The sequence below is a fragment of the Gymnodraco acuticeps genome, unplaced genomic scaffold, assembly GCF_902827175.1.
Source record: "Gymnodraco acuticeps unplaced genomic scaffold, fGymAcu1.1, whole genome shotgun sequence".
Classification (NCBI taxonomy): domain Eukaryota; kingdom Metazoa; phylum Chordata; class Actinopteri; order Perciformes; family Bathydraconidae; genus Gymnodraco; species Gymnodraco acuticeps.
This window is the reverse complement of record NW_022990238.1, coordinates 8,826,605-8,853,771: the sequence shown is the minus strand read 5'-3', so window position 1 is coordinate 8,853,771 and position 27,167 is coordinate 8,826,605. Positions and strand designations below refer to the sequence as shown.

General features: G+C 40.1%; 2 protein-coding genes and 1 non-coding gene across 4 annotated transcripts in view; all 3 read left to right on the top strand.

Moving 5' to 3' along the window:
- The first annotated feature begins 2,713 nt into the window (after positions 1-2,713).
- Positions 2,714-15,732, top strand: LOC117548677 (plexin domain-containing protein 1-like). Of its 2 annotated transcripts, none has more exons than XM_034220077.1 (14): positions 2,714-2,842; positions 9,373-9,536; positions 9,792-9,935; positions 13,042-13,111; positions 13,228-13,350; positions 13,427-13,545; positions 13,644-13,743; positions 14,329-14,424; positions 14,506-14,587; positions 14,667-14,727; positions 14,816-14,936; positions 15,045-15,080; positions 15,176-15,333; positions 15,437-15,732. In XM_034220077.1, the coding sequence occupies exons 1-14, from the start codon at positions 2,770-2,772 to the stop codon at positions 15,548-15,550; spliced, it is 1,461 nt and encodes a 486-aa protein (XP_034075968.1). In that variant the 5' UTR covers positions 2,714-2,769; the 3' UTR covers positions 15,551-15,732. The 2 variants fall into 2 exon arrangements, with proteins under 2 accessions (XP_034075968.1, XP_034075969.1); XM_034220078.1 differs by lacking the exon at positions 2,714-2,842 and adding an exon at positions 7,905-8,103.
- On the top strand, positions 12,046-12,117 carry trnac-gca. Its single transcript has one exon. It is a non-coding gene; the product is annotated as a tRNA-Cys (tRNA).
- Positions 15,733-16,404: 672 nt separating the features above from the next.
- lasp1 (LIM and SH3 protein 1) overlaps positions 16,405-27,167 on the top strand; it is a 31,405-nt gene continuing 20,642 nt past the window's right edge. Inside the window, exons 1-2 of the mRNA XM_034219560.1 lie at positions 16,405-16,719; positions 24,881-24,975. Of these exons, the coding sequence (XP_034075451.1) occupies positions 16,651-16,719; positions 24,881-24,975 (164 nt within the window). The 5' untranslated portion in view covers positions 16,405-16,650. The remainder of the gene's footprint in view (positions 16,720-24,880; positions 24,976-27,167) is intronic.

Here is a 27,167-nt window from a genome sequence, read left to right as displayed (position 1 = left end):
TTTCAATGTCAGTCCCTTGAGCAGTACAAATCTTGGGGAGAATAGAAGTTAACTTTATGCCATTTGAGAATATCATGAGTTTGGATTTGTCTGCATTTAATACTAACTTGAGTTGAGATGAATGGGATTGAATAACATCAAAGGCAGACTGGAGGAAATCAAGACTTTGCTCTATAGAAGAGGATGAACAATAAATAACAGTATCATCTGCATATTATTTTAGTTTGTGCTACACAACTATAGGTAATCTTAAAGAATGAATAATTAGTCTTTAAGAAATGGTAGCCTTTTTTCTCTCGAAGGTAGATGAGGAGAAAAAAAATTGATAAAAGAGGGGGCATCCGGATTTGAACCGGGGACCTCTTGATCTGCAGTCAAATGCTCTACCACTGAGCTATACCCCCTTGTGCTCAGTTGACGTGGTGTGTTCGTTATTTAAACACTATTGACATATATATATAACTCCGTATAAATCGTGATCGTTCATATTATGTTCATATTATGTTTACTTTAACGAACTGATTTGTATTGACATTCGTGTCGTAGTCTTTAAATTGTATTTGTTAAAGGTACAAACGTGTCTGACCTACAGTCTATGGTCTGACCACGTGGGGGAGAACTGAGCCTAGATTTGTGGCGATGTTCCGAAATGCTGACTTCTTGTCGGAGATCAAAGAATCCACCAAATTGAACGACAAATACGTCGTTTGGTATGTAGCCTATGGAGGACAAAGCACAATAGAAGTGTTTCCTGCTCAGACGCCATCGGAATGACGTATTTGACTGTCCCGTCCACAACGTAGTAATTTCACAGAAAACAATAAATACCTTTTAATGAGACAACGCTATGATTAGGGTTTAGTTAGGTTGAGAAACTAAATGGACTTGGTTATGCTTAGTTACAGATCATATTTCGGGTTAAATATGTATTTAGGAAGGGTAAACAGTGGATTGAGTAAATGTATGACACCTTGAGTAATTCAGACTTTTCGTTTGAATTTACAATTAGGCCTAGTCTTAATAGTCAAGATATAGGGTAACCCTACATGATGTTCTAAACATGAACAACATTTGCAACTAAAAGTGTGATAGCTCGGTAGCCTACAAAACAACTTGTTGACTAAGAAAGTGGTCAAAACCAATCTAGCGTATCCTACATGTTGACACAAAATAATCAAAGGCTAACTAAACATTCAAACTAGTGCTGTCATGTAAAAAGTAGGCTACATTTAAATAAATTAAGTAGAAGCTTTCCTGCTGTGGACTACATAAGTACAATTTTGCAGTACTTGTAGGTAGGCTAGTTGAACTTAAGGTCTAATTTAGCATGTCAATGTTAAACTACTTTGTAAGCCAACTTTTACTAGGCCTACATCTCAGAGGTAAATAATGAACGTTTGCTTCACTCCACTTGGGAACTTAAATTACTAGTAAGTCTACTCTGCAGATTAAATACACATTTTAAATCAACTAATGAACTATGATATATTAATATAGATTAAGCAGCCCAGCAATTGTCTATATAAAAACAAAAATTAAATCCACCATTACCAGCAGTGCAGTAATCAGCTTTTATGTCGTTCAAATCACTGTATGCAACCTTTTTTCAAGAACTTGAGACATAGTATTGCATGTTAACACACAGTTTTACAGTGGTAGAACAACAAATCCTAACACATAAAGGCTTAAGTTACCACATGGAAAGGGTGATCTGACTGCAAGAACATGTAGGATAATCTTAATGTGGGAGTTCAAACTGATAGTGACATCTTTTAGGTGGGCCTGTTTTAGGTCAAATAGACCGCCGTCTACTGCAGGTAATATACAATCACAATTTCAGAGTGATACATTATTATCTGTTTTTCCACATTTTGGCTTTTATTTGGATTATCCTCATCAGCACATGAACAAACAAGTGATGCTGAGTAAGTAAATCTAAATTGAAAGTTATTCCAACCTCTGTGTATTTATTAGTTTGTTTAAAGCCATGACCTAATAAAACCGACACCCGCTGCTGCACATTGTACACTGTGCGTATGATATTATGAGATTAGGCACTGATGGACTTTCCAGCTGTGAATCCAATAAACAGTCAGCTGCCATTTTCTTTGCCAAAGACTCTGTATTTGCTCTCGAAACAGATACAAATTATGAAAGCTGTGGTTGAGTGGTGCAACAGCGCTTGTAACATACATGCCATTTTAAACACAATGTACTTTACCTCTGGAAATTAAACTGCACGTTTCTGTTCATTTTGGTCACAATGTTGTTGTTAAAGTCAAGACAATGTATTAAGGAGTCATTTACAGACTTGACATGGAATGTATAATATTATTACTAGCATTTTTGTTTTGTTTATCATGATAACCATGTCTAATCTCAGATGTCAGATGGCTCAATCCTCAGATTCTGTTTGGACAGAAGGAGGCGCCATTCCCACTGCTGACAGTCAAACTCCAGTACATTTTTGAATCCCAAAGAGAGTAAAGCATAATTTTATCAAATATAAATCAAAACTTGCTATCCAGGCCGTTAAAGTGTTCAGATGAAATACTTTCTCTTTTACAAAGCCTCATCAGCTGATCCTCGTGTGTTTACAATTACCACGACAGCATTGAGGAGGAGGAAACAGGGGTGGTGTGAGGAGAGAGAGGGAGATTTGGAGGGAGGACGAAAGATTCAGAGAAAAGTTGTTTTTGCAAAGAGAAGAAGAGGAGGGAGAAGAAAAGAGGAGCTGTTATTCTGTTGTTCTGTCTTTTTCTGGCCAACATGTGTTTCAGTTTGGTGATGCTACTTCTCTGTCTCTCCCAAGCAGAGCTGGGAAGAGTTCAACAGCAAACAGGTGAGCCTCCATCGTCATTGCTTTAATATCTCCACCTTTCCGACTGTCTGGTCGTCACAGCGTCAAGTCACAGCGTCAAGTCACAGCGATGCTTAGGTTTACAGGTGTAAGTGTGCCTAACAGTTTTCTTTCTCTTGTGCTTAATTGGTACTTTATATTTTAAAGAGTTGCAAATAAACACTGCATACATTTAATTTTACCTAATTCGTTTTTCTTTGTGTTTTTGTTAAAGGAGTTAGTTAACATTCTTATTTATAATTTTGTATAATAATGTTGTGCTATTTTAACTTACTGTAGACCGCATAGGAGTAGGAGTCTTTGTGGAACAGCAAACATGCATACCATGCCCTTTTTATTTTACTCACAAGAATGAATGACCCAGTTTACAATAAAGTATACAATAAAAATACCCTATTTCACAAGAATGCAACTGAGTCTAAACAACAACCCACAAACAGCTCGTCTCAGGTTTAAAATTAGATATTGAGTCTGTTTTTCTTCTTGACTCCTGGACCCTTCTAGACTCTGGCATAAAATGTCTGTAGGCTTTTCAAGCTGTTGGAGAGTAGATTTATCAGTTACCATCTTTGTTTTTTGAATTATATATCTATATATAAAGGTAGTTCAGGGGTGCAGAGTGTTATGCAGGAAGTGAGTTTGCTTTGGACATTCATATTAATTTATTTCTAGTTTTGAGGAATTTGACTGGTCACTCTCCACACTCCTCTCCCGCGTTCCCCTAACATTTCAGTAAATCCTCCAGTACTCCTCGTATTGTTCTGCACACTGAAATGTGTTGCAGATGAAAACACGATACGACAGGAAGTGCTCAGATATATGCTTGCAGGATAAGGGGTCAGCTGTTCTGTATTGACCTAACATATCCTCCTTTCCTTTGCCTAATTTGCTCTTAATTGCCTCTTCACTCAACATTATTTCCTGCCCAGTTTTAAAAAATTACTCTGTTCCCGAGGGGGCCATCTACACCATCTGAACCAGTCTGTAATAACACCAAGCCCCAAGCAAAAGATCAATTGTGTACCCGTCAATGACCTCAGTGTTTGGTCTCTCATCTCTTGTCCTGCTGAAAGGTTTGCAAATAGCCTGAAGCTGATCCAGACAAGTTGGAGCAAAACTTGAAAAATGAGAAACAAAGTTAAACGTATTGTAAGACTGGAGTGGAGATAGGATGTTGTGGTCTGTGGATCTTAAATTGAATCTTTATTTTTATAAAAGTCAAAGGCAATTTAGCTTGTGATAATCAAAACATTCCTGTGTTTAAAGAAAAATAAAGTGGCAAGAACAAAACGATGTATGTGCCAACAGCCGAGCAACTTGCTCTTTGAATCATGTTTTACTTTGGAACAGTGTTTGTGTGGGAAATGGTTTTGGCCTGAACTCAGTCTCCATTTGTCTTATTTGTCTTATTTGTCTTATCGGACACAAACATTTGAAATGAGAATGTTCTGCTTATCCATGTAGAGTTATCGTTTCACCATAGCAAAGGACATGTGAAGCAATCAGTGTGCTCAGGTTCTCTTAACTAAAGTTGACCCAAATGGGATGTCCATCCATACAGTTTAGTTGTTGCAGTTTGTTAGTGACAACATCATTTAAATTGATCATTTTTAAGTTTCCTTATTCATTTATTCTCCTCTCAAATAAATAATGCCATTGTGAGTGTTTCTAGTATGTTACTTAGAAATAATAAGTTTCAAAGTGCATTCAGAAAGAAATACATTGCATAAAACACAATATAATTATATACAAACAACTGAGATACTACAAAAACCCAAGCGGATAAATTGAGGTGCAATATATATATAAAAGGCCAGGGCATTCCCCCTAGAACCAATAACATAATGAAACATTCATAAAAGAAAGGTTTAAGAACGGATTTAAAAGATATTCACTGAGATTACATTTGAGAATTGCACATCTGCAATTCAACCACATGCCTGAAATGAACTATGCATGTTTATTGCGGGTGATGCTGAGCCTCTGCTCAGGAAGGGTGTGTTCTCTCAGAGCGCTCTGTCCTGACCGCTCACAGAAAAAGGCAGCTAAATGTCGTGGTTTAGATCCTAAAGGAGCGGGCAGAGGTCAGTTTCCTGTCCAGATCATCTGCCCTTTCATTACATTTGACAAAAAGCATTTCCTGCTTTACCTCACCGGGTCTTTATACTTGTCATCCTTTGCTTCAGTGCTGCCTCAAATCGTTTTTAAAGTGTTTACACCCTGAAACAAATATTTGAATTTAGCAAACCACTAGGCCAAGGGCAGATTTAGCCAATTAAAGTGTTTTCACTTTCTGAGTCAGACCAAAACCATTTCTCCACTGTAACAGAGGCATGGTTTAGCTTTTGTAACCATATTGTGTTTCTCTTTACATTCATACCCACACTTTGTTTTCTCCTGCTCAAAAAGGAGCAGATATAAGAAACTAATCCAGGTTCATCTTAACATTTGTAAACCGCTTAGGTTTCTTTTGTTATTTATGTACTAAATATCTAAATATCAAGAATTAAGATCACTCCTATGTCAAAATCAAATGTCAGTTTGAAAGGTGAGTTTCATATCATCATAGTTAATGTTGCCTGCCATTTTGAGTGAAGCCACAGTAACTTAAGTGCGTGATGAATTTTGGATGGAAAGAGATGAGTTCAGAGTGAGATTTTATCAGTTTGTTTTGGTCAGAAGAGACGATATGACTCCCATCTCACTGTTTTGATTATCTGCCAGGGATTGCAATACTATTGCCTGTGAGACTGATGGCCTGAGTAGATATTAAAGCCCCAGCTTTATGTTCAGCGTCTGCACCCCTCCCAGCTTTTCATGAACCAGAATAATGTTTATCTGCCGCACTGCAGACCATTTCTCCTCTTACCTCATATAAATGCCATAACAGGGAGGACCCAGCCCTCAACAATCACACATCTAGGTTTATTATATGAGCTGCCACAAATGCATTGACGCACCACTTAATTGAATGAAAGGGTGGAGAGAAACAAGCATAAATAAAATAAGCTCCCTATGAGGTAAAGACTTGTCACTACAGCCACTTGTTAAATGACTCATTGTAGTTTTGACGGCTGGAAGACATCAGTTCTAATTGTGTGAATTCAGAGTGATGTTTAAAGCAGGCATCACCAGCAGAAGTCCCACACAGTCTGAACTCTGGGGGTTTGGCACGACATAGTTTAGAGACCAACCGGCCTATGTTTCCCTACCACACTCAGAAATGCAGGCATCAAACCAACTTCAAATGACATTTCAGTGGCAGGATGGGAGCTGCACAGGCTGTTGGAACCCATAAGGAGTTGTTTAAAAGCTTAATATGTCAGATTTTTTACTCGTAAATGTGTTTTCTTGCCAATGATAAGACAAATGCTTGAATTGAGCTTAGGCTTTGAACTGTGTTTTTTTTTAACAAACTAGGATTAAGTTCTAGTCTGTTAAATTGGCTAGTGAAAGAGTTGATGGAAGTATGTCTGCATGTGAGGGAGTTTGCTGTTTTCTTTGTAGGCTTGACAACATGTGTAAAATAGCTGAATTAAAGCAAATGCCTAATTCAGATGGCAGGTCAGTCTGGTCCTAACCTAAACAAAAATAAACTTGGTTTCTCTTTATGTCCCTTTTGAGAACAACACAATAGACACCTTGTATTGTAATGTAGGTTTGGTTAGAGGTGGAGTTAGTCATTTCATGTTTTTCACACCCATGAGCTACACCCTCATCCCTCATATCATTATTTTATACTCGGTTCAACAAAACCTCAAGATCCAACTTAATTGAATGTGCACTCACGCACAAGACTTTACTCGTTCTGGATTCGTGTTTTCTTTTGCATGAAATGTTAAACAGAAATCTGTGCTAGCTGACTTTTATCTGTCATTTCACAAGAAGATTGTTTTCAAATTAAAATAACCTGAACTATTTCAAGACCAAGAGCATTAGTTTCTTTATGATTGCTTGAGCATTTTGTTATTTTTTTAAATATACACATGTCCCAGACATAAGAACACCTGTTATTTTGCTAAATGAAACACTTCATTCCAAAAATCCAATGTTGTCAACACATGGCTTACAGTTAAACGATCTGATCCTATTTGAAGGACTTACACTAAACATTTGAACTTCCTAGCAATAGTCTTGGTTTCATTTTAAAATAAAATTGTGAGAGTAAAGTATATGAGTACATTGACCAAACACAACACACATGAGTAGTTACTGCACCCTGGTGAAACTTTATTTCCACATTGTAAAATAAATCAACATATCCATGCATTTTCCAAAGGTACATTGTGCACTTAAAAATCCAATCATCTTTTAAATATAATACATAAACACAGCAATATAATTTGGGACCAAACAATAAATCATGAGTTATAGTTTTTACTATCAAATCGGAGATAGAGGGTCCTGCGAAGTAATAAGGTTGGACTGAAGCATAGGTCTTCTTGATTGATACACCACACTCAACAATTAGGTGTTTGCCAGGTGGTCTTGGGCAAGGCCATTTGAAATGGCAAACGAGTGATTGTATGTCACATCACATGTTTGTTGAGGAATGTGTGAATTACAAAAAGTTCCATGTTGATTTTCAAATTTAGCACAACATGTTTTTGTTTTGGAGACTTCAGCTAATGTATTGCTCTCAAGAGTAAGTAATCAATTGTTTTGGTGAATTGAAATAAACTTAGGCAGAGTATGAGAGATGTAATTAAGTGATTTGAATCTGGTGTGTGTAATACGAGAGCTGGACAAAGACGTTTTTTAACCTGACAATGGTCATGTTAAAGTATGCTTGTTTAAAAAATGGGATCACAGAATTGGAGGAATACCACCTGGTAGCAAGAAAGGTACACATGCGTTTGAACGTTTTCAATATTAACGGTAAAAGACAAAAGTTCTTCACATCGTGTCTAAATCTAAATGTTTAGTTAGTGCTTCATGTTCCCTCATGTCACTGTGAGAGAAGCTAAGGGGGCGGGTCTTACGGTGCTGCTAATGCTAACTAGCTTGTAGATGTAAGAAGCTAGCGTTAGCCTGATATCGACAGAAAACAACCACAGTGAGGATTGACACGTTTAAATCCAGGGTTTACATGTGTTTGAGCCTGGGATTTCTACCGGACCACTGAGGGCCTGGTAGAGTCACCCTGCTCAGTTTTATTCTGCTCAGTTAGCAACATGTCCCGACATGAAATCACCGGAGCAACAGAGACAAACTCTTCGCGGCAGCCAAGCTGACCACGGCAGGTGATTCACGGTGTTTATGAAGGGAAACTGAACACGACGGAGTGATTGTCGTGGCTTTTTTAGTTCTTTAACGTTACCAGCACCGCACCAAACACCTCCTGTAGTTCCCTGGAAGCCAGACAAGAAAACAGAAAACGTTAAGTACAGAAGGCCGCCCATATTTAGGGTTAGATGAGACACCCCGCCAAATGACGACGCTTTCTCGGGGTTTATATAGGCCGATGTGTGACGTCATTTTGTCGGCTACCGTGGTCTACCTAAAAAACGCGCAGCACCGTTATACTCCAGTGAGACCATGGACGGATATATTTTAAATGTTCTCAAATATTGTATAATTTATATAAGAACAATTTTCATCTACTTATACTATGTTTGATTATTGCCATGCTACTATTCTTCAACTCAACACTTTGCAAGTCAATATAACACTTTTGTTATAACAATTTTGAGGGACTTTACCCCAGTATTTCAGTTGTTTGCCACTCAGTACTTATCCCACCTCTGCACTTAGGCAATTTATGATTAAGAAACAAGGACAATATTTTGAAGTTAATAGATGTAATATATCAATAATCCAAAAAAGTAGCTGGTTTAAACTGACTATGTGACCAATTACGTGGTTTAACATTTCTGCAGACAATTCGATGCAGAAAGAAAGTCCTTGCAATGTAGCCTATAGCTCTATCAGTGACCGAGGTTATACAAGGACCAGGATAGGTCCTCGTCTTGCTAAAATAAACTCAGATCATCAACTAGGAATATGCGGCTTTCAAAATGTGGATTTGAAGAAATCCAAACCATGAATTAAATCACCAAGAACTTTAAAACAAAGTTACCTACCCCAGTCTGCTTACTAAATATGGTTAACATTGTTTGTAAGATTTGACTGTTCCTTCCGAGCTCATAAAATGTTATTTGTATTGTTTCTGTCTTTGTTTATCAGTGGCATTAACTGACAAGGTCGAGAATGAAAATATCAAAACACATTGTAATATCTGATTTGGCTGAGTGGTTGATTCCTCAGCCTAAACTAGTAAACAATTTTAAGAGACTGAATAAAACTGGCATCTGAAATGTATCCCAACAGTAATGCTGCCAGAGTCAAACAAATATATTGGCTCATGTGGGCTTTTCCTTTTTTCCTTTCTCCTCTCTTCTTAGAATTTCAAATGTATCATATGGCATGGAAGAAAGATGCAAGCGATTATACCATGAAAATCTATGGTAACAGACATAACATACTAACCTGATATTCATTGTTGTGGACAGATGATTGGTACAGTGTGATCTCAGAGCATAGAGAGTCCGCTGGAGGTGACAATCATCCTCACAGAGCGCAGCGGTCATCTTCAGGCCACATGAGGATAAGCAGGGCGGTCCTGGGTGGAGGGCTAACCATCAACATCCTGCCAGACAACACGACACGTGTAGTGGTGAGAGCTGAACCGCAGTGTTTTATGACTGTAATGGTTTGTGGCATAGATTATGTGTTTGGCTTTTGACATGTTTTATTTGTTTTAATTGGAGTTAAACACTGCTCTGCTTTGGAAATAGAGTTGACTAATTGCCACTCACTAGGAGAGGTCTATGACAGCATATGAGTGAACTCTTGATGCCTGTATGACATATTTCCTAAAAACAGTCACACATTACAACTTCTAATCCTCCGTGTTTTTCTTGTGTGTAAGGAGGATTCTGGGAAATATTACGCATGGCGTAGCTTTGGCCCAGAAGACCAGCGCTCACAAGAACTATGGGTAGATATGAGTGACGTCCGACATGGTCAAGTAAGAGTCCATGGCATTCTGTCAAATTCATACAAACAGGCTGTGGTGAGTACAACAGACAAAAAAGACAAGCATATTCTTACTTTTTCTGTATTAGGTTATAACTTATTGGTGAAAAGTATACATATTAATATATCCTCTGTGAAATGTGCCTTTTATATCTGCAGTCGAATGCTCTGCCACTGAGCTATACCAACACAACTGAGGTGCTTAGTGATATTCTTGTAATAACCATATGGTTATTAATGGTTATAAATAACACAACACATTTAAAAACAATTGTGCATCTCTCGCTTCTTCTCATCAACATAACATATGAAGGTAAAAGTATTATAGGTATGACACATTTTGTAGATACGACTTTTATTTTTAGATATGACACATATTGCATCATATGGGAACTCTGATTTTAGGGGATGTCTTCATCTGCAGTCAAATGCTTTTTCACTGGCATAAACCCCCTATGACAAGCTTCTTTTGACTAACATTGGTGGCATGGTACATTTATTTTTATTTTTTTACTCAAACAGTACAATATTAAGAGTAAGAAAAAGTTTGTCTCCTTAATTCTATTTGTTCATACTTTTAGGAATTTCATACCACAGCTGTTTCTTCCCACACAGTTAACGGGGCACCCAGCGTTAATGGGGACCACATGCAGTCAAATGCTCTACTGCAGAGCTAAAGACCTGCTATGAGTTAAAATTATGAATTCAAATTGTTTTATAAATGACATATAAACACATTCAAAGAGAAGACCTTCACATAAATGCAAAATGTGTGCAAGACTAATACATCTGTATTTAAAGGACCTGTGTTCTTGTGACATATTGGTAGAAAGTTACTTACTGTGCACTAGCCTATTTTGATGAACTACTTAGTTGTTGTTCAGTTAGTTGTCAAACATTTATATCCTTATTGAACTTTTCCAGACTGACACAAATTAACAACTGTCACAGGGATATGGCTGAGTGGTGACTGAAGATCAAGACATCTAAAGTTTAAATCTGGTGCCCCCTACATGTGACATAATGCAGCATCTACTGCACAAGTGCAGCTGCATTTCAAGTGCGGTCTGCAGTCAAAGCTCTACCGCTGGAACCTCTGTCCCAGTAATTTGGTGATAGTATGAACAAGCAGGGGGCATCCAATTATGTGCAAAATGTATGATACACCAATACATCTGGTCAATTCATAGAATCTGGAGACACATTGGGATTTATCCAGATACCCTTTTTACTGAAGCTATGCAAGGAATTGTATAAATTGAGCAATACAAATGTATCTGTTCTATGTCCTTGATGAAATTGAGTGCAACAAAAACAAGTACACAGTCAGCTTCTGATTGTACATTTCTCAAATGATAAAATCCCAACATTTTCTCCCAATACTTTATTTTTAGGGTATGTCAGGATGTTCAGTTTGAAATATAAGGTAGGGGAGCTAATGGACCAGGGAAATGTCGATACTTGCCAAGAGCGTCAGGCCTGCCAGAGGCTGTCAGCACCAACCGAGTTCTGACCTCTCGTTGTCCAACACCTGGCACCTGAGCCAGACATACATCTCACTTTAATATAAAAAGATGTAGTGGATCCAGAACAGGAAAGGAAAACTCCTAATCGCTAAGAAATATGTAATGGAAAAAATGTATTCTCCATTTGGAAAGAGCTTTAAATAAAACATGTTCAGGTTATACAGTTTAGGAGTAAACTGTTTTTACATTAGATGTATACATATTTGAAGCTAAGAAGAAAAATGTGCTTGCCTTTTTGGAAAACAAAAGGTAGCCTACTGGTCATGTGTTTTTATTATATTAAATTACAGCTAGAGCTGCAGGTGAGGGTTATCATTTGTATCAATGGTAACAGCAGGGCCAGTATTCCCTTTGCTCTTTTGATTATTGACACTCATAATAGAGTTTGAATATCTGTTTTGAAAAAATGCACACTCTGTTACCTCAATGACCTCCTCCTACGTAGCCAAGTTGTGTCTATATTTTAACAAGATCATTGCAGTTGTTGCATCAGATATTATGCTGATCAGAGTGTTAGTCACAGCTGTCTGCTTTTAAAAGCTGAGTCAGAGCCTGCTAACGCAAACAAGTGCCTGTTCCTTTATAAAGAGTAATAATGATAACAATGTGAAATAGGAGCATGGGGGTATAGCTCAGTGGTAGAGCATTTGACTGCAGATCAAGAGGTCCCTGGTTCAAATCCGGGTGCCCCCTCATTTTCAGTATGAACCGAGTATTTGATACATGAACACAGTCAGTCAGATTTCATATCAATTGTTCTAACACGCATTATCAAATGATATTCAGTTGAGTATTAACCCTGAAAATTGCAGTCAGGCCAATTTGGCGTTACATGGTTGTTGATGGTGAGTGTTTGCTTTTAAGGCTGCAGGAAAGTGGACAGTTTTGCGGATAACAATGACATAAAAGCAGCAACATTGGATAACTTGCTTCATTGTTTTCTGTAAATCCCCCCTGTGTGCGTAGGCATTTGAATTGATTTGGAGAATAGAGAGTATTGACTAAATGTTGATGTTTCTGAATGGATTGATAGTATAACAAAATGGTGGGTATATATTAATATAACTCTTAGGGATATAACAAAACTCTTTACATAAAGGTGTTAATGGAGTAATTAAATGAGTGGTGCTCTACCATACAATGAGGGAAATCAAACAAAACATAGCGCCTAAAGCCTCTTTATTCTATCTCAGTGCAATACAAACTTGGTTTTCTCCTTATATATATATAGACATGTTTATTCATTGGGATAAACCCCTTGAGATGCGCCATCTCATTTTCAAGGGGGTCCCGACAATAGCAACAACTTACAGACATACATAAACAAAATGCAAAACATGACACACAAGACAAACCACATACAGTCTGTTAAGTAAAATTCAAGCAATGCACACAATCATTACAATTTGAAACAGTCGAGCAAATCAGTTTCATCAATATCAGTTTCATTAATAACAAGTACAGACCAGTTGAAAGTGAGATGATAATGCACTTTCAACTGGTCTCCTTGAAGAAAATGATTAGGATGCTTTCAACTTGAAAACGCTAGCAACCGTTTGAGCTATACCCCCAATGCCTCATTTTCTCTCTGACTGCTTCTATCCACTCTCTTTGCAGAGGGTTGCCCTGTCGTTTGACTTTCCTTTTTACGGACACTACCTGAGGCAGATCACCATAGCAACTGGAGGTACTGTTTTTTTCATTTTAGAACAGATGTGACCTTTCCTGCATGCGTTCAGAGCAGAGAAGTGTTTTGCAGATCATACTCAAAACTTACATATTTGTCCATCTGGCCATGTTCAGGCTTTATCTTCACAGGGGACATTACTCACCGTATGCTCACGGCCACACAGTACATCGCCCCTCTAATGGCACATTTTGACCCCAGCTACGCTAAAGAATCTACTGTGCAATACATGGACAATGGTAAGATACAACCACATATTTGATCATGATTGCCAAGTAACATATCTGACACATTTTTGACGTTCCCTGTCTTCAGGTGAGGTGTTTGTGGTCCAGTGGGATCGGGTCAGACTCCGGGGAAAAGAGTCAGAAGGAGATTTTACGTTTCAGGCTGCTCTTCACAAAACAGGAACCATCACATTCAGCTACCGAGATGTGAGTGAGACACATCTCTTTTCTGCTCTCGGTAGCTTTCTAAAATGGTGCTCTTTCATTTTGCTGCATGCATAAGCGGTTCCCTTTTTGTCTGTCAGATACCTCTGTCTTTAGATGCGATCGGTTCAGCTGAGCATCCAGTAAAGGCCGGTTTGTCTGATGCTTTTATGGTCACGCCAGTTTCTCCTCAATCACCAGGTCGGCAATAAAGTTTATGCAAATACATTTCATTCATATTCTGTTATCATGATTGTTTTGTGTTATCCTGCCATTGAACCAAACCAGATTAGGATAATAGAGTTGACGTTGAGCTTTATCTCTGTCCATTTAAACTCTTTATACTGCTGCAACTAACAATTGTTTTCATTAGTGATTCTTCTGTGAATGATTTCCTCCATTGTTTGGTCTTTAATACAAAAAAGTAAGAAAATGTCAATCCCTGTTTCTCAAAGTCCATGGTGATGTCTTTAAAGGACTTATTTTTTCATTTTGAAACCCAAATATTTTTACTGTAATATGATATAAAACAGATGGAGAAGGCAAGGCAAGTTTATATAGAAATGTTAGAAGGAAATCATTTCAGAGGGTGGAATCAGCATTATTTATCTGTTGACTACAACATAAATCAATTGTAAAAACAGATTGTTATTTTTTTGGAACACTGTCTTATCATTTTTTATTTTTTATTATTGCGCATCTAATTATATTAAATACATTAACCACATATTTTGGATACATAGTACTTTATGTGAAAACCTGACAACAAACCTGTTATCGACTTAGATGCCAAGCAACGGATAATTTATGAGTACCATCGGGTCGAGATAGACACTACAAAGATCACCAGCTACTCTGCTGTTGAATTCACTCCTCTGCCTAGTAAGTGATTATTATTAAATATAAGTCTCTGTTCAATATGTTGGATGTGTTATAATATGTTACCTCCTTCTCTTTATTCAGCCTGTCTACAACATGATAGCTGTGAGCTCTGCCTCTCATATAACCAAACCTCTGGTTGTAGCTGGTGCCACGTACTCCAGAGGTGAGCAGTACATTGCGATAGCCTAAACATTCATATGGTGCTGTTTTACCTTTATAAATATACATCTGATGCGTTTTAGGTGTTCAGATGGCATGGATAGACACAGACAAGAATGGTTGGACTATGCCTGCTCAGAGGAGGTAATGTGGACAACAAGAATACATATCTGCTTATTTGCCATTTGTAAGTCTCATGCATAAAATATATTGCATTATTGTATATGGGCAGAGCAAGAATGCAACCTGTGAGGATTACTCCAGGGTTGACAGCTCCACTGGTTCCTCTATCACACCAGAGATCGAGAATGTCACCTCACTGACTCCTCTACAAAAAGGCTGTGAATGTGACGGTAAGGCTGAGCTATTCTTAGTATTTCCCCCCCACATTTTGTCGCTGAATAAGAATAGATTCAGCCATGAAATAAGTATGGAAATTATGGCTTTCTGTTTTCTCACAGATGAGACCAAACGTCATATATTTAAGACTGGCAACGGTGAGTTATTATTCTCAGAAACAGAATGAGAACAAAAAACTAAAATATAGAGCCCTTTGAAGAGGTATAATAATGAGGTTTCATCTCTATTACAGATGTGAAGACAGATTCTTCAACCAAGAGGGACGGGTTGGCTAACACAGGAGTGATAGCTGGTATAGCAGCTGCACTGGTTTTAGTTTTGGCTATGGTACTGGTAGCTCTTTACATCAACTACCATCCAACTGCTGCATCACCACTTTACCTCATCCAGGTGAGCACTGAATGTGTCCGACACCTGCCCTGACAGGAGCCATGTGTGCTTAAATGACACATATCCACACCAAACATAATCTTTTACGTTTCTTTTTTTTTAGCGACGCAATAACTACTGGCCATCCTTGAAGTTTCAGAAGCAACAGCCTGGTTACACAGAAGTGGAAGTGGAAGGTCATGATAAAGACAGCATTGTTCAAGCTGGGCCATGTTGAAATAATGGATGGAACCTAACATATTCAAATTGAACTTATTTCTACAAACATCCAAATATATACATTCGTGCAAAAACCAGTTCAAGTATTACATTCATATTGTTGTTTTTTAAGATGTCAGGCAACATCTTTGCAACAGTTTTTGTAGATTAAAGCTGATTTTTAATTATTTAACGATTTAATTAAACATGTATGTCTCTCTGGGTGTGCTTCAGTTTCAATTCCTGTTGCTTTTGGTGGGGAATTTTGAGTACCTTCAACTTTGTTTTGCAAGAACACACTGCACAGTTCCTGAAAAATACTCCAGTTTTAATGCCAGCAGTATTTGATATTTGATTTGATTCTGGAGTAGAGTACTTGATGCTGTACATAAAAAGGGTGAAAAATCCTTATAGAAAATACCATGCATGAGGCATATTTAGGAAAACAGACAGTACAGCCTTTTTGTCAGCAGGTGTCCTCCTAACCACATACATGACATGGACATCAACTAGGACACGCAGTGAACGTGGCATATGTGTACAAATATGATTTGAGATCACTGTATTGGTAAAGCCCCAAAAATCTGCAACAATGAAGATGATCGCATGCGTTTGCTATGCGAGCACAGATGGGAAGAGGACAGTCGTGTTGAACATGCACAAGGGTGGATCTGGATTACAACACATAACTTGGACTGTGTTGCGATGGTATTTCAGTTTCAGTTGAATATGCACGATTTATAAGTGATGAAGTTCCTTCAAATGAATGACCAAATGATTCAAATCTTTCTTCCAAGTAAAACATTGAACCTCCCACACTGCTTCTTCCCTTTCTGCTCGGACACGCGCCGCCGAGGGAGGGAGAGAGAAAGAGAGAGAGAGGGGGAAGCGGGAGTGCGCTTTCCGTGTCTGGTTAGTGGACTGACAGCCAGCTGTGCGGCTACAACGACAACAACAACCTCCTGGATTTTCTACATACAACTAGATTAGTGTTGGTCTGTTACTGATCATTATCGTGCACTATATCTAGTTTTTGAAGTGAGGACTCGACAGCATAAAGCTAAAAGCAGTATCGTCGGCGGTTTCCGTGCTAACTAGCTAGAAGAGCATTCCTCCAACATGAATCCGTCGTGTGGCAGATGTAATCTAGTCGTATACCCCACGGAAAAAGTGAATTGTCTGGACAAGGTAAGAACGTGAAAATGTCGCCTTACTTCTTACTCTTTGTTTTAAAATACTCCTTACACCCCAACATTCTTTGGTACGTTTTCTACACGCATTCTGCTCTGCTAAAATGACACCCTTCACGTATTTTTGTGAATGAATCGAACACCCCAACAGGACAGGTATTTCGCTAGCAAGACAAGCTAACGGCTAGCTTAAGGTCTGGGAGGCGATGTCACAAGACCCGAGCGCGGACTAGAAGCAAAATATCGTGTTGATAATGGACAACTTTAACAAAATAGAATATATATATATATATTTTTCAACACCACAATGATTCAAGGCTACAGTATTGATTCGCCCTAAAACCAGCGTCTCACGGTGCTTCCCACAGCCTGGTTTGGGCCTGGCAGGAACCACTGCTTAGAAGAAAACTGATGTTTAGCTAACGTTTCTAACCTCAACACATCTAGTTGTAGGATTTACCTTTACAAATACTTAACGATTCATGACTTTTGATGGAATGAAATAGTCCAATGTCGTGGGCAGCATGGACAGATTTAGACATGTCTGTGTCCAATTCACCGGCTAATCCAAGTCAGGGATCATTAGAGGAGCCGCCTCAATTACTTTTCAGTCAAAAGCAGATTCCTAATCTCAGCCAAGGTGTTAATCTCATTAATATTACCCGTAGGGACTCCTATGTCCAGCTCATTAGATCACATGTGAGCTACACTTTCAGTTAACATTGATACATCACAGTTTGTCATTGGAGGGAAATGTGAAATAAGTCCTGCATTTACTGAATGCTGTTGCACTCAGACTGTAACTTTGCAACAACATACATGTAACACACACTCACTTTACTAGTTGGGTGGGGTCTATTGTTTGTCATATGAAGAGTAGTGTTTATGTATTTTGGCCAAGGCAGTACTTGGGGCACTGAATGGCTATTGAAAATCAATCCCTGTTGAGACTTGTTTATCTGACAGGGAAGGTGGGGAAAGAGCACACAAAGCACACTATCTAAAGTAACATCACTTCTTGATTGAATGCAATATTTCTCTCTGCAAAGACGTGTTCTTGAATGCACCATGAGTAATGTTTTCCCAAATTGCTCTGGACTGGAACTGATTTATCTCAGAATCCCTCTCACACTTGAACAAAATACAAGTCATGTTAGCATGTTAGAAGACTGGCATTGATGATAACCAAATTGCCACAAGTACAGCCTGAATGTGCGTTGGTATCTGGCCTGAAGCCGAGTGCATTCCAGCAGACACACTCCCGTACAGCGTGCTCTTGTCAGGGGCCTGCTGTGTCGTCTCCCTGCTGCTCTGAACCCATACAGGAGAGTAGCCTGCCGTCCGTCTTCGCTACCATTCTGCATCAGTGCTCACCCCTTCAGACATGCCAACAAAATCACCCCTTCCCCATCTCCGTGGCGCGCACACATACACTACTCTTCTCTTTCTGTTAAAAGCAGCTACATGTGCTAGGCTAGCTCAGGTGAAGGCAGAGGGGAGTTGAGTGTTCTACCGCTTCCGCCATTGGTATTCTGAGCCACTGATGAATGGCTACCTTTACCTGACAGTGTTCTTCTCTAACATCCCCCTCTGTGGGGCAGAGAGTTTGAGCCACAGAGGCTTGTTTGTCTGTCAGCTGCATTCCACTATAGCAGGGCTGGGCCCAGCAGAGGGAGCAGGCAGCAGAGCACATGTAAAGACAGGAAGTGGATTTTGGTTGAGCTGTTAGCCTTGTTATTTGGCTTTCCTTTATTTCTTTAGAGATTGTTGATGGTAAGGAGTTTTAAGCTGAAGTTTTTGGATATAAAATCAGGCTCATATCAGTTTGGTTAGTTTGTGTTGCTTTTGAACTCCAGCCAATACAAACTTGTTACAAGGAAGTGATAAAGTAGTTGCTTTTACCAGCGCCCTTAATGCAACCCTTCGAAATAAAAACATTTAGGTTAATGTGCATTGTCTGGAGGATTGCAATGATTTGTATGTGTGTCACAAGATTAACAGCCATTTCCTGCACTCAGGAAGTGTGTATTTTCAAGATGAATTGAGAGATCCGTGTTGAGTGGTTAACGCTTTAAAGCTGATCTCTCACTGAAACACTCGACTCTGCTCCAGTGTCTGTGTGCTCACCATCTCTACGAGCTGTCTGCCTTTTGCATGTGTGAATCACAGAGCCTGTCCCCACCTGCAGGTGAAGAGAAACAGATGTATTCATATTTAACTGTGCTATTGTGCCATCAATTGTGAAGCTGTCAACCTGGTTCCAGAGTGGGTAAATCAGCTACTATTTCAGTGAACGTAGTGTTTTCAAAATCTATGAATAATGTGAGAAACTGACTTCTTCTGAAAGTTCACCCTTCAACAAGTATGAAGCCTAAACACATTTGCTTCTGGCTCTTGGATTCATGTTTTGGCTTTTGAATATGTTAAATGTCAAAACATCTTGATAAGTGTTTAGACATTGGTAAGATTCATTCTGGGGCAAGACCTGTTTGCTTGTTGCAGACGCTGCTTTTACAAAACAAAAGATCTCCCACATGGCACCAAGTATCATAGATAAGAAGACACAATACAAAACAGCTTGTCAGTGGAGGAGAAGGTCAAAATAAATATGGATGAATGGACAAAAGCCAGCCGGAGGTTATTTTCCTCATATCAGCGGCGAAGGCTTTTACAATGCAGACGGACAAGAAATATCATTGTTGAACCAACAATTTCAATAGGCAGCTCTTTTTTTACTTCAGTCTTTGAGTTGAGCTGGTAGCTAATAAAAGGGACTGCACTTCTTGGGTCACATGATCTCGAATGTTCAGACACAGCTGGCATTAACCAAAGTGTGTGTAGAAATCAGATTTCATACACCATTCTCTTCACACTGATGTATCCGACACATACGGTCATTCTGTACTCGAGCTTTCACAGTTACAATGGACTCGGGTTCATTTGTATTATTTAGCTAACAAATTGGTTGCTGTGTCATTTGGCTTCCGTGTGGGGTTTCTGGTTCAGATGTGTGCCCCTTGTGCTGCTGCCTTTCAATCCCGGGAGATTGCTGCAAAAGAGGGTTAAAGGTCGGAAGAGTACAGTATGAGATTTGTGCAGCTCAGAACAGTCTTTACAGCACGAGTGATTACACCATGCTTAGTCATGTGAAATAGAATCCTTAAAATGGGCTTATTAGAAATCACAAATGCTTTTATCTCATCATGAGTTCTTCATATATTCCTTTCTATTTGAGTATAGTGCGAATAGAGCTATTGTACACAGTATTCCTGTGTACAATGGGGTTTCTCTTCTGCTGATCCAGTTCAAACTCATTTCCTCTGACTCCAGTTTTAGAGGGATTTGTCTACCGCCTATGTTTAGAGCTGATTCATGTTGTCCTTAAGCCACAAGAGGTGCGGAATGTATCCAGCCACCTCCCTTCAATGATTCACAGTCACATATGACTGTTCAAACGACCTGACGCGTTGACTCCACAGTGAGCGGCCAGGTACTTCTCCTTTGTGCCTTTTATCAGAAAAAGGAACTCGTCGACATGTTTGCTTTCCCAGACCAACCATCTGGCCTCTCTGTTGCTTTGCCTTAAGCAAATGCATAGAAGGCCAACGGAAAGGGATACTTTTAGCCAAACGACATGGCAATATGATGCCATGGGTTTTTAAATGAATTCATACAGATCATTTATAACACACCAGAAGTGATTGACATTTCACCTTTACTGTGCTTATGTGTTATGTTTCTTCTTCTACTAATGTTTTGTCTGTACGGTGTATTTGACTAAAGTGCACATCACAGATTGGAGTGGTTTGGAAAGTGTGTTAAGTGCATACTCCACTCTTTCCTAGTATGTCTGTTCAAACCGCTGTCTGCCTGCATACCAGCAACCAAGCCTTTGGCATGGGTGGAAATGAATGGCATCAGGTAGGCTAATAATGAGCATGCTTTGATGAGCTAGTTTCCTCTATTAGCAGCACCAGCCAGATGTGGCTACTTTGTCTTTAGGCATGTACTGTCTTACGCAAGAATACACTTCCACACATACACATAGTAAGCTGCTGTAATGCCTTACTGTGTGTGTGTTTGCTGATCTTCTGTATTTATTTAGCCACCTTTGGTTTAGAATAAACCTCTGAGTCCAAGAGCCATAAGAGCCTCCTTGGAGCATTGGGCCTAATGGCCTCTTAAAGCATGACACAAAGTGATTGAAGGGATTTGCTACTGATCTAGAAAAAAGTAGTTATTAAACATGTTCACGAAGGACCCGTAGGGATGTCCTTCACTGCTATAAGGAGCCAAGTTCCTCTGATGCTTAATTTGGTGACTCACAGATCATGAAAATCCCCTTAACACAGTCTAAAGCTTCAGTCCATTCTTTTTGTATCTAAAAATAAAACAATATTGGGAAAGGGGCTTCTGGTCAAATCAGTACGCCTTCTTCTTCAAAACAATGCTTTGTTTTGCTGTGGTTAGAGCACTAAAAGAGGTAAGACATCTACCGTGTTTGGATTAGACACTAATACAGATCAAGGAAGTGGTAACAGCCCTGCATCATTTGAATGCCTTAAACCAGTCAGTAGTTAGCGTCAGACTGTGCTTATTTTCAGACTCTTATGTCCCTCTGTGTGTCTGATGTGTGTGCACAAACATGGAGTCTACAAATGGCCAGAGGGTTTTTGTCCAGGCTAACTTGTATTTGGTTCTCACCAAGAGGGAGCGGTGAGGCTGACTGAGCATTTCTGCTCTTGATTGGCCTCTTGCATCCCAGCTTACATGCAGCGAGACTTATAACCTACATACAGCACTACACACATGTACTACTCACACACGTATAGACAAGCGGCTACACATGTGCCCTTGAGCTGCGCTGATGCAGGGAGACAGTGCTGTGTTTTTATTTTTTATGGGTGTTTTATTTCTAGGGCTCTGCAGTGTCCTCATTTTCCAGCTGAATGCCAGATCCTGCCTCGGCACCCAAGGGCCAGGTTTTCCTGGATCCAGAGGAGGATAAGTGCTGGGTGGCCTCTGGAACACACATTTGGGATGTTTCCTGCTTGTCCCTTCCTCTCCCTTTGGCATCAGTATAAGTCCCAGACCTTATTCCTACTTGATACTTTTAAGATTGTATCGAGGTTCAGATGAGATAATTAGCGATTCACGCTTGGCATTAGATTAGTATTAAATGTGACAACGTGTCCTATATACTGGTTTCGATGATGATTCTGATATTTAATAAATGAAATAATGATTTCATTTGAATTCTACACATAGGAAGCCATGAAGAGCCTCTTACATCATTTGTTATTTGTCTTTATCACACGCAATTGTACCCCAGTTGCTAAAGGGCAGAATTAACTAAATAAGTTGGACTGACAGCATTATTATTATTTCAACATTTCTATCGGCACTTCAATAATATCGCCGTCTTAAATCCTTCAAGCAAGAACAATCGTGTAGCGAAAATCTGATATTGTGATTATATTTGACCTCCCTCCGAATACAAAAAAAGAAGTGGCTAAATACTGACTGAATAAGTTCACCAGGAGATCCTTTTTTAATTTGTGAGTGAAAATGCACTTACAATTGAATATAAACACACTTCACCAGATGTAGTGACCACATGTGGCCTGAGTGCATTTTGGCACCTGTGTTTAGCTTGTTGTTGCTTCTTCCAAAAGGCTGTTTAGCCGGATACCTGCTCACCTGAGAGGGCCCGTGTTATCAACGTGAAGTTGACGAGGGTTGTCATGGTAGAATGTAGGTTAGCAGGTTGGAATAGTTTGATAAACAGTTCAGCAGGCTTGGTCACTGGAGTAATATTTAATTTAGGGAAACAACACGAGTGTCAAAGTCCAAGCTCACTCAGCTGATAGGCTCACATTTCTTCTAAACGCATTTGCATCCACACTACTCCCGTTAGCATTACCCTGTGTTAGCTTATCCCTGGTCATCATTGAGAAGGGGATACAAGTCTGTGGAGAACATTACGCTGTGTAGATGAAGCAGACGGTTTGCATGCAAACATGGCAGCCACCACAGCTGCAAATGAGCGAGAAGCTGGAGGAAATGGAATCTGCCTGCACTGTGCTGTTGTTTGTAGAGATGTGCCATTGCAGTACTGGCCAGAACAATGCAGAGGGAGAGCAGTGGAAAAAGTAACATGATGTGTCCATCTGCAAGTCCCTCAGGCCCCGATGGGTTGTAGTGGGATAAGCAGTTTGGAGTGGAAGGCTTGGCCCAGTGTGTTTGGCTGTTGATCACAGCTCCACTGCTGTGAGCCTCCTCTTTTGTATGCATTAGAACAATATTGCTGGCCCACGGCAACAAACACCCAAGTCAAACGAGCAAACACTTGCCTGTTGTCATTGAACACCACCTTGGGTGGTCTGTTACAAGCAGACAGAACAGACAAGACTGTTCCTAAAACCAGCCTGAAGCCAAAGGAAACAAGTCTTATGCCCATGGTGCTTTGGGTTTGGTCATGTTTCCATAAATAGTGCTGCCATCACTGTGTCCATATAGGCGACTTCACAATGGAGCAAGTACCAGCGGAAACCACACCTACAGATTTGGGGAAGCAATCATGTGTTTTGGCATTCTCACGTCTTGATCATACAAGTACAACAAACACTTGAGCTAGTCTGGATCAAAAATAGTTCCATCTGGCTATAGCATATGAGTTTAACATGACGTTTTCCTGTTACCTAGTTCTACTACGAACTCCAGACAATGTCCAGGGAATCAAGTGTTGACATATGTTTGGGTTGTTTCACCGCATTGAGGCCAACTACCTTATTCCATTCTGAATATCTGTTTTGCAGCTTTGCATTCCTCTTGAAAAACATATGACATTATACACACACTGAGATAAGGCTTGATATGTGATACAATATAAAACCAGCTTTATAAAAAAAGAGAAGCTTTATTGGCCACGATTGAAGGCTCTATATTGCTAAAAATGACACTGAGGTGTTAATGAAATGAAATCTTCCTTCCACACATCCCCTTGTCCGTCACTTATTTTGCAGCCCCACTTTTACTTCTATCTAGTCCACCATGATTGTGTCTACTGTCCATCTGCAGCTTTCACCGTCGACATCCTGGTGGTTTATCCGTGCTGTAAAACATACTACAGTATCTATCAAAACGTTTATCATAAATGGATGCGTCTTACCCCAGCACACTGTAGAGTCAAACATGCATGTGTTAGTGAGTGAAACATTGAGAAAGTGAGCTTGTTCTTTGATGTGCACTTTCTCTGTTTTGAGTCATATTTTCTGTCCTGTTTGGAAAATATGTATATTATTGTGTGTGTGAGCAATTGTGTAGAAGTGAATAAAGCGCGGGAGAAAGCACCGTCTTGATTTCCCCCCCATTTTCTCTCGTTCGTTGTCTTTGCACTCCTTTCTCCCTTCCCTTGACGATAGCAGGAGCAGCCAGATCATTGCTCCACTCTCTCGCAATTTCTCTCTTTTGCCCACCCCTCCCTTCCTCTTGCTCCTTCCTTTCATGTTTCCTCTCTCCTTCCAGTACTTTTCTTTCTCCGATCCTCCCTCCCTCAATCCCTCTTTGAACCCTCAGGCCACAGAGCAGCCCAGTGCCAAGAGAGAAAAGGGAAGGAGGAGGGTGGGAGGGTGGGGAGGAGGAAGGGTAGTGAGAGAGATAGAGGCATGGCTTCTCGTGAAGATGGTTAGAGCAGCTACAGGGAAATGCAGAGATGAGCACACAGAGTCCAAAGGTGCTACATTCAGAGCTAGCACAGGCCCTGCATCACCAAGTGAAAGTAACTTCTGCTGGCCTGTTTGTTTTTACACATCAGGCACAAAAAAAAAGTGTGAAAATGGATAAACCCCAGATTGGACGATAGAAGTAAAGATTCATACTTGTTAATCACGAACTTTACAGCTACCTCCTTACCACAAACACCAGCTCAGTGACCCAATCTACTTATTAATAGTAACGATTCAAGCAACCAAAAGCGGATGTTCAACGGCAGCATACACAAACCACTGTTTCCACTTTGCTTAGCTCTGAACAGTCACTATTCTTTCGGTCTGTATCAAGCTCACTGTATGGGTGTTCTTATGTGTGTGTGGCCTTTTTTGGATCCAAATGAAGGTGAATTAAATGTCTAAAATCTCTCTTTCCTTCGTTTCTGACAGTACTGGCATAAAGGATGCTTCAGCTGCGAGGTCTGCAAAATGACTCTAAACATGAAGAATTACAAAGGCTTCGAGAAGAGACCTTACTGCAATGCGTAAGTTGTCCCCAAGTTGTCATTTTGTGTATGTCAGTGAGCATGTCTCATGTTTTCACGCTCAAATGGTTTATCATGCATCCCAAAGCTGCAGCAGTGTTTCATCTGTCCTCAGATGGAAATAGGACTCTCCAAATGTGTGTAATCATGTTGCAACCCAACTAAGGCCCCTCTATCCCTCCTCTGCTGTTTATCACAGACTAGACCACCCCCCCCCCCTTAGAGAGAGGGCCTATATCTGTGCCTACCTCCCTCCTCCTCCTCCGTGGGGAGGAAAGGGGGGTATCAACAAAGGAAATTCCTAAAGTTCCTCTACAGTGACACGGGCAGACACACTGAAAACTAGCATGTCCGCTCACGCCCCAGCACTCACACTAAAGACTCATCAGGAATCCATGGAATCCCCCTCTGCCATTACTTGTAAAGGGTGTCTCCTCTCTCTCTCTCTCTCTCTCTCTCTCTCTCTCTCTCTCTCACCTCGCTCTCTCTCTCTCTCTCTCTCGCTCTCTCTCCTCGCTCTCTCTCTCTCTCTCTCTCTCTCTCTCTCGCTCTCTCTCTCTCTTCTCGCTCTCTCTCTCGCTCTCTCTCTCTCGCTCTCTCTCTCTCTCTCTCTCTCTCTCTCTCTCTCTCTCTCTCTCACTCGCTCTCTCTCTCTCTCTCTCTCGCTCTCTCTCTCGCTCTCTCTCTCTCTCTCTCTCTCTCTCTCTCGCTCTCTCTCTCTCTCTCGCTCTCTCTCTCTCTCTCTCTCTCTCGCTCTCTCTCTCTCTCTCTCTCTCTCTCTCTCTCTCTCTCTCTCTCTCTCTCGCTCTCTCTCTCGCTTCCTCTCTCTCTCGCTCTCTCTCTCTCTCGCTCTCTCTCGCTCTCTCGCTCTCTCGCTCTCTCTCTCTCTCTCTCTCTCTCTCTCTCTCTCTCTCTCTCTCTCTCTCTCTCTCTCTCTCTCTCTCTCTTTTCCCTTTTCTCCTGAACTGCCATTTTCTTGGCAGTAAATGAAATGAAATCAAGACGTCATGCTAGCATTCTCAGCCCTAGTGGAAACTCGAAGTATGCTAGCATGTGGTCAGCTGTTTTATTTTTTGCATCCTTTCAGATTAAAATCAGGGACTTATGATATGTGCCAATTCAGGAGAAAAGTCAAATGATTTAGGTAACTTTAAAAAAAGAATGTTGTCCCTGGACTATGCAAAATGTAATGCAAAGCCATTTTTTTTATCTTGCTGAATTTACCGATTTTTAATTATTTACACCTTTGCCGTTTACCTTGACATGTGAAATTGTCTCCTGGGAAAGGGCCGATGGTGCTTTATTATTGTAGAGTGATTCTATTTGCTAATAAGCGCCCTTAATCTTTTAACAAAAGCCCTACACCCTTGGCTCACCACTTACAGGTGTTTACTTAGTCGCTTTGACATTTCAGTTAATGATAAACTTGAGTGTTACCACAGCAAATTCTCAGTATTTCTCCACCCATCCTCTCCTAAATAAAGCATACAAGCTCAATGACCTATGTGCAAGCCTTATTATAATACAATATAAGACGATGAAGTATTGTATTTTTAATATGATTTGTAATAGTAACCATCTCTAACCTGCAATCTCTCTGTGACCTTCCTACCTCCGTTCTTTCACTTCAAGGTGTTTCCCCCTACAGCAGGTGTCGTCATACTGTCACAGTTTCTTCCTCTTCTCCCTTTCCTGCCTCCAATGCTCCCTTTGCTCCCCACGCCAGCAGAAGCAAGGCCCTTCAGAGCCTGTTTATTATGCCTCCTTCCGTTTGTTTAAAACAAGCCTTGTTGGAGTAAACATCATAAGTGGGAGAGCCTCCCGCTTCAGGAGAGGAATTCAGGCTATGGTCTCTCTCATTATTCTGTGGGATAGCTACTTTATCATTACTCTTCTATATGTGTCCTCAGTAATTGATATAGGCGTTGTTTGTTTTCACTGTATTCCCACCCACCTCTTCCCTGATAGTCCCATCCCCGTTTAGATCCTAAAGTCACACGGGGGATTGGGGGAGATTTAGGAGAAGAGATAACATTCTTCATTTCCCAAGGAGACCGTGGGAGATGTTGGAGGGCGCTACCTTAATCACTAATAGTCCAGAAATTAATTTAAACATCAATGTGGTGTTATTAAAGCTTGTCACAAAAGTCTTGAGTTAGTGTTATCAATCAGACGATGCCTGCTGGTTGTAT

Coding starts and splice junctions, on each gene's coding strand:
- LOC117548677 (XM_034220077.1), top strand. CDS start 2,770: ATGTGTTTCAGTTTGGTGATGCTACTTCTCTGTCTCTCCCAAGCAGAG. Junction 13,744..14,328: donor AGTTTCTCCTCAATCACCAG/GTCGGCAATAAA, acceptor TTATCGACTTAG/ATGCCAAGCAACGGATAATT. Junction 14,588..14,666: donor TGGTGCCACGTACTCCAGAG/GTGAGCAGTACA, acceptor GATGCGTTTTAG/GTGTTCAGATGGCATGGATA.